The 9,832-nt window shown below is 45.7% G+C and overlaps 1 protein-coding gene across 6 annotated transcripts in view; it reads left to right on the top strand.

The window, feature by feature from the left end:
* Window positions 1-9,832, top strand: part of alms1 (ALMS1 centrosome and basal body associated protein) — a 53,512-nt gene that overhangs the window by 25,648 nt on the left and 18,032 nt on the right. For all 6 annotated transcript variants that reach the window (XM_048598503.1, XM_048598490.1, XM_048598479.1 and 3 more), the window contains 3 exons: window positions 3,382-4,543; window positions 5,758-5,883; window positions 5,965-6,129. In XM_048598503.1, the coding sequence (XP_048454460.1) occupies window positions 3,382-4,543; window positions 5,758-5,883; window positions 5,965-6,129 (1,453 nt within the window). The remainder of the gene's footprint in view (window positions 1-3,381; window positions 4,544-5,757; window positions 5,884-5,964; window positions 6,130-9,832) is intronic.

The following is a 9,832-nucleotide window of genomic DNA, read 5'->3' as shown; positions in this document are numbered from 1 at the left end:
ATAAGGCTGAAGCTTTCGCAGCAATCTTCAGCCAGAAGTGCCGAGTGAATGATCCATCTCAGCCTCCTCCAGTTGTACTCAGCATTACAGATACCAGTCTTCAGCCAGTTCGATTCACTCCACGTGATATCAAGAAACAGTTGGAGACACTGGAAACTGCAAAGGCAATGGGCCCTGACAATATTCCAGCAATAGTGCCGAAGACTTGTGCTCTAGAACTTTCCGCTCCCCTAGCCAAGCTGTTCCAGTGCAGTTACAACACTGGTATCTACCCGACAATGTGGAAAATTGCCCAAGTATGTCTTGTACACAAAACGCAGGACAAATCCAACCCGGCCAATTACTACCCCATCAGTCTCCTCTCGATCCTCAGTAAAGTGATGGAAGGTGTCAGTAACAGTGCTATCAAGCAGCACCTGCTCAGCAATAACCTGCTTAGTGACGCCCAGTTTGGGTTCCGCCAGGGCCACTCAGCTCCTGACCTCATTACAGCCTCGGTTCAAACATGGACAAAAGAGCTGAATTCGAGAGGTGAGGTGAGAATTACAGTCCTTGATATCAAGGCTGCATTCGACCAAGTGTGGCGTCAAGGAGCTCCAGCAAAACTGGAATCAATGGGTATCAGGGGGCAAACTCTCCAGTGGTTGGAGTCATACCTGACACATAAGAAGATGGTCGTGGTTGTTGGGGGTCAATCATCTCAGCTCCAGGACCTCTATGCAGGAGTGCCTCAGGGTAGTGTCCTTGGCCCAACCATCTTCAGCTGCCTCATCAATCATAAGGTCAAAAGTGGGGGATGTTTGCCAATGTTTAGCACCATTTGCAACTCCTTCGATGCTAAAGCAGCCCGTGTTCAAATGCAACAAGATCAAGGTAACATCCAGGCTTGTGCTGAAAAGTGGCAAATAACATTTGTGCCACAAGTGTCAGGAAATGACCACCTCTAGCACGGTGGCTCAGTGGTTAGTACTGCTGCCTCACAGCGCCAGGGGCCCAGGTTCGATATCAGCCTCGGATGACTGTCAGTGTGGAGTTTGCACATTCTCCCCGTGTTTGCGTGCGTTTCCTCCGGGTGCTCCAGTTTCCTCCCACAGCCTGAAGATGTGCAGTTTAGGTGGATTGGTAGCGCTAAATTACCCATAGTATCTAGGGTGGGAAATACAATTAGCGCAGGTCGATGTGGACTCGATGGGCTGAATGGCCTGCTTCCACACTGTGTAGGGGTGTTAAGAGACAATCTAACCATTGCCCCTTGACATTTAATGGCATGACTGTCACTAAATGCTTCATTATCAACAGCCTAGGGTTTACCATTGACCAGAAACTGAACTGAACTAACCATGTAAGTGGCTACAAGAGCAGGTCAGAGACTTGGAATTCTGCAGCAAGTAATTTACCTCCTGACTCCTCAAAGCCTGTCCACCATCTACAAGGCACAAGTCAGGAGTGTGATGGAATACTCCCCACTTGCCTGGATGGGTGCAGCTCCAACAATGCTTAAGAAGCTTGACACCATCCAGGACAAAGCAGCCTACGATTGACATTGATCCCCTCCTCCACTGATGCTCAGTAGCATCAACGTATACAATTCACAAGATGCACTACAGAAGTGTATCAAGGTTCCTTAGACAGCATCTTCCATGACCACTTCTATCCAAAAGGACCAGGGCAGCAGATACATGGGGATACCACCCCCTGCAAGTTCCCCTCCCAGCCACTCCTCATCCTGACTTGGAAATATATCACAGTTCCTTCAGTGTCGCTGGGTCAAAATCCTGGAATTCCCTCCCAACAGCATTGTGGGTCTGTGGCACATGGCCTGCAGTGGTTCAGGTCACCACCACCTTCTCAAAGGCAATTAGGGACAGGCAATAAATACTGCCCAGCAGTGATGCACATGTCTAATGAGTGAATTTAAAAAAAAAAGCTGGAATTGTTCTCCATTGAAGTGAGGTTTGATAGAAGTGCTTAAAATGTAGAAGGGTTTGAATGGAATCAGCAAAGTAAAAATTTTCACTGACAGAGCTCGATAATCAGACGTTGCAGATTTAAGGTAATTGACAAATGCTAGAGTGGATGCAAGGAAACGAGAATTTGCAATGGGGTGGTGGTAATTGTTGCCGTCAAAGGTTAATTAGATTAAATACCTAAAGTTACTGGGTTACAGGAAAGGGCAAGTAACTGTCACTGACTGGGTTGTTTTTAAAACAACCCAATGCAGACCCAGTGGCATAGAGGCTGAGACCACGTTTACTGTGGCTGGGGTGGGGGGAGTCTAGAGAAAGGCCTGTGGGTATGGGCTTGACCATTAATAGTTGAGATGAGACACTTCTTCCTGCAAATCGTTGTGAATCTTTTGTGACTGTACACTCCAGAGAGCTAGAGATGGTCAGGCATGGAGGATGTTCATTCAGGAGAGAGAAATTTTGTTTAATCGGGAATTAAGGATATACTGATCAGCATGTTCTCATTAGATGATGGAACAGGCTTGGGCTTGAGGGGCTGAATGGCTTTCTCCTGTCCCTGTGACAGTAAATAATACCAGTGTTGCTGGGCTAGGAGCAGGAGAAACTAACCTTAGCTTGAACCATCAAATGGTGCCCCACTTATTAAGTTTGAGTGTTGGGGAGCTGACCAGGTTTTTAACCTGGCTGCTCATCATCGCTTTGTCCTTATAAGAGGTGGTCTCATTGTAACCTACAGAAATAATTCAGGGTATCTGCAAGTAAAATATTTCCTCTTGCTGGGGAGCCCAGAACCAGGAGGCACAACTTATAAATAAGAGGGATACCACTTAGGTCCAAGATGAGGAGAAATTATTGTATTTAGAGAATTGTCAGTCTTTGGAGTTTAGTGCTTCAGAGGGCTGTGAGAGTTCACACTTTGTTTAAGGTAGAGATTGATGATCAATGATGTGGAAGGTTATGGGGATTGGGTCTGTAAAAGACATTGACGTTTTTGAGCAGCTACAGTTATATGGAATGGCAAGCAGGCTCAATGGGCTGACTGGCCTACTTCTGTTTCTATATTCGTCTGTCCTGCTGACATTTGTGGTCTGAGTTGATGCAGATAGCATAGTTTCTGGACTGAGCTCACTGAAAGTAGCTGAGGAATCTCTGTGCTAGCAGAAGCCAGGACATGAGAATTGTATAACTTTAGGATTACACAATGGCCTCCTGTTTTGTAGGGAGCTGCATACAACTGAATGGTTACATGTGCTGCTCAGCTATCCCCACCCTCCCACCCACTTTCCGGAAACATTTGCTCTGCAGATAGTGAAACCACCATTAAAGTTGCTTTCACCAGACTTCCTTCTAGCTTCAAACTAAAACTGAAGCAGTGTTGAGCAAACAGCTGAAATAATCTTTGTATTTTTGACAGGATGGATGCTCAGTAGATGCTGAGGATTTCTCTCTGCTCTCTGATCAAGCGTCATCTTTAGATACTGGCCTAGAGGTTGAGCTGCCCACTCTCCCCTCTGCAGAGTTCCGATCTGTTAACGTAGCACAATGCCAGATCTCCAGCCAGCTCCAAAAGCTTTCTGACAATCAGTTTGACACCACTGTGCGGCTTCGGACTCCCCTGTGCAGGGACATGGACGAGCAGCTGAAAGCAGTGGCTCTGGACTGCCCCGTGAGTGAATGTGTTGAATCCCTTCCATCCCAGCCAGCAAAGCCCATCATTGCTATCACCTTCTCCTCGAGAAGGAAGACCCTTCCCACCAACTCCCAGCTCAGCACTCCCCTTCCAAAGGTGAGAGCCACTCAAAAGCACGGAGCCATTGAGCCACTTGATGAGGACTCTCCCAGCTTGGATGGGCCATCAAGATATCCCATCAATGTCTCCCTGCAGTCTGACCCCACGTTTGGTGAGATACAAGGGGAATGCCAGCAAAGTGACCTGGAGCAAAGGAAGCCCAACGTTGGTGAGAGCAGTGTTGTTGAGCAGCCCCCGTTAGAGTCTGAAGTGCCCAGCCATGGCAGTCCAGCAGCACTGAAACCCATATGCAGCTCCCCAGATCCCCACAGCTCCTCTCCCAACAGGACTGTGCTTTCACACATCCGGGTAACCCTGTCTCCCAAGCAGCCAGCATCCTCCAAGCCTCTTCTCAGTGACATCCCTGTGCCATCCCAACATCTCCATCTCTGCCCTGCAGACCCACCTGCCACAGGAGATGGGCCACATTCGGCTCTTTGTCCACCCAACCGCGACGCTTCCGACAGGTCCTGTCCCACTGCTTGGCAACCGGATCCCCACGGACCACCGTACCCCCCTCTCCCCATGCCCATTCCACCCTTTTACCCCACTTTCCTGCCCTTGTTTGACTATCCCTCTGAGATCAGACCAGAACTGAGGATTCAGACTGCACAGGACAGCAACAAGGTGGATGTGTCCACCCAGACGATCGCACCACCACCATTGGAGGCACCAATTATTGCTGTCCCAACCAGCGAGACAGGGGAGCAGGAGGTATCGGTGCCAACACTGCCAGATCTCGGATCGGCGATGACCACCGGCCACACGCTGGTTACTCCGGGAACAGGTGAGTGCCTACAGTTTTAAATGGAAGAATGTGTCCGCAGTGAGTTCCCAGCTCAATCTGTTACTGAGATACCTATCAGCTAGAGCAGTGAGGATGATGGCTTCTATAATATATATGGCTGAAATTGCTTTGTTATGTACCACTGGGTATTTATAAGGGACACATTGCTCACTTATATGTCACTAGGCTATTTTCATGGTTCACATTGCCCTGTTATATGTCACTGGGTATTTACCTGGCTCAGATTGCTCTGTTTTATATCACTGGGGTATTTACTTGAGTCTTATTAGATATCACTGGGGTATTCCAATTCTTCTGTTATTGGTTGCTGGGATATTAAGAGTGATGTGTTTTTTTTATTGATGAGATCATTGCTGCATGTTTATGATCTCACAGCTCTGAGGATTCACCACTTGAATTTTATGGTTTTTATAGTTGGTGTTTGGAAATTGTAACCACTTGTAAAATGTGCATCAGCAGCAACCTGTAAAATAGAGTCCACATGCTGCACTGTAAGAGAAGTCTGTACTCTAGGGTGTATTACAGGTTAGAGACTGGAGTGTAAAGCCAGTCTGTAACTGGGCTGGAGGACTAGTCCGCTGGCAAAGAGTGTGCTATGGGACCAAAGACCTTAACTTGGGGCTGTAACATGGACAGTAGGCCAGACCTTTGCCATTACAGCAGTGTATCCCACAAATGGTGAATCTCTGACCTGTATGAGAGGAGGCCCAGTTTGATGAGGTTGTTGGATTAATTAGCAGGGTTAGTAATTAACAGGATTAATAATTTGCGAGAAGAGGAGGAGCAGGCTGAGGCCATGTAGTCCCTCAAATAAGATTTGGCTGATGTGATTACAGCCACAGCTTCACTTTCCTACCTGTCCTCTTTCCCCCTTGACTTTCTTTGTCAGTCAAACAACTAAGGTGGATATATTAAATGACCCAGCCCCCACTGCATTTTGGAGAAGAGAAGTCCAAAGACTCATGGTCCTCTTGAGAGAAGAAATTCTCCTTGTCTTCTCATCTCTCATTTAAACAAGAAACCCTTTTTATTTTCCCTTGATATCTAGATTGTGTTGCCCAGTTCTACGTTTCGACATGAGGAGGGATGTCCCCTCAAAATCTGTCCTGTTGCAAGGATCCAATAAGCAAGTGGTTCTGAACAGATTTTCCGTTTTGTGAGAGACGTGCTGAAATATCTTTGCTTCCCTGTAGATGTTCCTGTCATGTTGCCATACAAACCTGCAGGTAGCACCAAGCTATTCTACATGCCGAAGTCTGGGGCACAGAGGCAAACTGCCCAGTTGGATTCTGAGAGCAGCAGTGAAAGCTTGCGTACAGGTCAGCTCCTTGACTTCTCTAAACATTGCCCTCCAAAATTCTGATCCAGCTAGTTTGACCCCGACTGTGTTTCCTTCTCAGATTCACTGCATGCATCTCCCACTAGAGTCCTGACTGAGGATCCAGAAGTCAGGAGCTACTGTCAATCCAGGAAGCTGATGAAGCACCGAGAGAGAATGTCGAGCAAAGCAGCAGCCCCAAAGAAGCCCAGGGAGGAGGAGGAGAAAATGAGATTGTTTGAAAGAGGTGAGAATGTGCTGTAGAGATCCATGATGGGGCAGACAGCATGGGAAGGGCTGGCAGGTGGCAGATACAGAATAACGGATTAGTGCAAAGTAATATCAGCTGAGAGGGAAAATGATGAATGTGGATGAACTGAGAACTAGGGATTCAAATATATAATTTCCCAAAATTGTGAAGCGTATATGAAAATATGAATAAAAGAACCACAAGAAATTCGATTTTCACAATAGGGGCACAGAATACAAGAGTTAAACAGTATATATGCAAATCCGATAATCTAATAAGAATTTATTTTTCTTACAATGTGGGAGTTGTTGGCAAGGTCAACATAGTTGCCCATTTTGATTTGTGTGATAGATGGAGGCGGTAACTGGAAGAATGATTTACTAGGCTAGTCCAGAGAATACTTGAGAGTCAGTCAACATTATTGAAACGAAAGTAAACAGGCATTAATATCGAGTCTTTCTCAATCTCAACCCATCCAAAGCACTTGTCAGCTAATGAAGTAAATGTAGTCATTGTAACAAAGAAAATGTGATAGCCAGTTCACAGGCAGTTATCTCTCGTACAGCATTGTAACTATTGACCAGACTGTCTGAGTGATGTAGGTTAAGGAATGCATATTGGTTAGTAACTGCAAAGATATGGACAGGTAATGAATGACTGCTGCATAAAACAGCTAAGCATCATGTCCCCATGTGAAACCTCAAACCTGTGGCAATATCCTCATTGATTGACACAGGGCAATGGGGAGAGAGTGGGGTAGCGGAAGTAGTTTGGGACTGATACAGAGTTGTGAGGCACACGTGGGACAGCGGAGGTTGTTTGGTATTGATAGAACAGCTTGCAATGATTTAGCTTCTCTCTCATGTCAAGATTCCGAGTTTGTTTCATAGGTGTGACTATCACACAGTCTAATGCTGAGTCATGTAAGACACTAGGCTGGGGTCAAAGAAGGCTTACAATTTAGAAATTCGCAGTTATAGGTGGAACCATCAGTGGAGGCACAAGGAACCTGAAGCAGCTCGAGGCCAGAATTGGAGGAGAGCTGATATCTGTATAGGGCAGGAGGAAGGAACATATGTTCAGCTGCAGCTCCTGATCTGTTGCATGAAGTGCCTTGAACTGTGAATGACTCACAATGGAGCAACCATCAGGCCAGGAATGTCACGGGTAGCACATTTAGCAAGCTGGTCACACGGACAATCAGGGCCATACAGATAGAGTTGGGTGACCACCGGGAAGATTAGTAGGCATGGGCAGGCTGTTCCTCACTCAAACAGGTATACCATTTTGGGTACTGTTGGGGAAAGAAACTACAGCAGCCAGCTGAGTGGCAGTATGACTCTTGCCACTGTTGCACAGCAGAGAGGGTTGGAGTGTAGGGTACTCTGTAGTCAGGGGCACAGAAAGGCACTTCTGTGGCTGCAAGCAAGACTCCAGGATGATGTGTTGCCTCCCCGGTGCCAGCGTCTAGGATATCTCCGAGTGAGCACAGAATATCATGAAGGGGGAGGGTGAACAGCGAGAGGTTGCGGTCCATTTTGGTATTAATGACATAGGCATAAAGAGACATAAAGTCCTACAAAGGGAGTTCAGGGAGTTAGATGAGTTGAAAAGCAGGAGCTCCAGGGTTGTAATCTCAGAATTACTTCCTGTGTCACATACCAGTGAGGCTAGGAATAGGAAGATAGTATAGTTAAATATGTGGTTAAAGAGCTGGTATAGGAGAGAGAGCTTCAGCTTTGTGCATCATTGGGATATCTTTTGAGGCAGCTGGAACTTGTACAGTAAGGACGAGTTGCACCTAAACTAGAGGGATACCAATATTCTTGCATGGAGGTTTGCTAGTGTCACTTGGGAGGGTTTAAACTAGTATGTTACTGGGTTGGAGGTGGGGTGGGGGGGTTTGTGAGGTGGAATCCATTACCAGTAGTCAGAAAAACCCATTTAGTTCACATCTGTTATTGGTCTAGCCTACATATGACTCCAGACCCACAGCAATGTGGTCAATTCTAAACTGCCTTCTGGGCAGTTAGGGATAGGCAATAAATACTGGCCTAGCCAGCAATATCCATGTCTGGTGAATGAATTTAAAAAAAAGAAGGGAGAGTCTTTGATTTGAAGAATAATGTGTGGTATCTGTGTACCAGAAGGAGTAGCAGACATTGGTGGCCAATAAACAATTGTAGCCAAACATTAGTGGTAGTGTGGGACATGGTATTAATCAGGAAATGAGAGAAGTCTTTAGCGTGGGCAACACAGTTATCATGGGGATCTTCAATCTGCAGAAAGACTGGGTAAACCAGCTGAGTACTAAAGCAACAGAGGGTGAGTTTCTGTAGGGTCTCTGGGATGGTCTTCTCGAACAGCATATTGAGACAGCAATTAGAGGGCAGGCTATTTTAGATCTAGTATCATGTAATAAAAACAGGCTAATTAACAATCTTGTTGTAAAAGAACCTTTAGGAATGAGTGACTGTAATATAATAGAGTTTTACATTATGTTTGAAAGTGAGGCCATTCTAAAGCAGAGTGTTTAAAAAGGAAGTTCAGGATTGTATCAGGTTAAAAGAAAATGGCCACGAAATTATCAGAAATTGTAATAATCCTGAGGATATGGGGCTTTATGGAATACAATAAAGGAGGGCCAAGAAACTGATGAGTTAAGGGAGAATAGAATATGAATGTAATCTAATAAAAAGGATAAAAATTGACTATAAACTTCTGTAGCTTTATAAAGGAAACATTTTATAATGAATGTAGGGTCCATTGAAAGCAGAGTCATGAAAATTGATAATGAGGAACATAGAAATGGCAGAGAATCTAGATGGTTACTGTGGAAGATGCAAGAAATCTTCCAGCACTGGAGATCTAAGTGACTCGGGATATTGAGGAATTGAAGGAAATTAGTGTTAGTAAGAACTGGAGAAGTTAAGGGGGCTGAAAGTTGATAAATCCCCAGGGTGATCTTTGTCACATGGTGTTGAAGGAGATACTCGATGCACAGGTGATCTCTTCCAAAACTGTATAAATTCTGTAATAGAACGTAGAACAGTACAGCACAGTACAGGCCTTTCGGCCCACGATGTTGTGCTGACCTATTATCTGCTGATCAATCTACCCTGTCTATCCAGGAGTCGCCTAAAAGTGTCTAAAGTATCTGACTCCACTACCACTGCTGGCAGCGCATTCCACACGCCCACCACTCTCTGTGTGAAGAACCTACCTCTGACATCTTCCTCCATACCTTCCTCCAACCACCTTAAAATTATGCCCCCTCGTAATAGTCATTTCCAGCCTGGGATAAAGTCTCTGACAATCCACTCTATCTATGCTTCTTATCATCTTGTACACCTCTATCAAGTCACCTCTCGTCCTTCTTTGCTCCAATGAAAACAGCCCTAGCTCCCTCAACCTTTCCTCATAAGACCTGCCCTCCAGTCCAGGCAGCATCCTGGTAAATCTCCTCTGCACCCTCTCTAAAGCTTCCACATCTTTCCTATAATGAAGTGACCAGAACTGAACACAGTATTCCAAGTGTGGTCTAACCAGCGTTTTATAGAGCTGCAGCATAACCTCATGGCTCTTAAATTCAATTCCCCTGCCAATGAAAGCCAACATGCCATATACCTTCTTGGCAACCCTATCAACTTGGGTAGCAACTTTGAGGGATCTATGGATGAGGATCCCAAGATCCCTCTGT

This window comes from Rhincodon typus, chromosome 1 (genome assembly GCF_021869965.1).
Source record: "Rhincodon typus isolate 14 chromosome 1, sRhiTyp1.1, whole genome shotgun sequence".
Classification (NCBI taxonomy): Eukaryota; Metazoa; Chordata; class Chondrichthyes; order Orectolobiformes; family Rhincodontidae; genus Rhincodon; species Rhincodon typus.
This window is presented reverse-complemented; position numbering and strand designations above follow the sequence as displayed.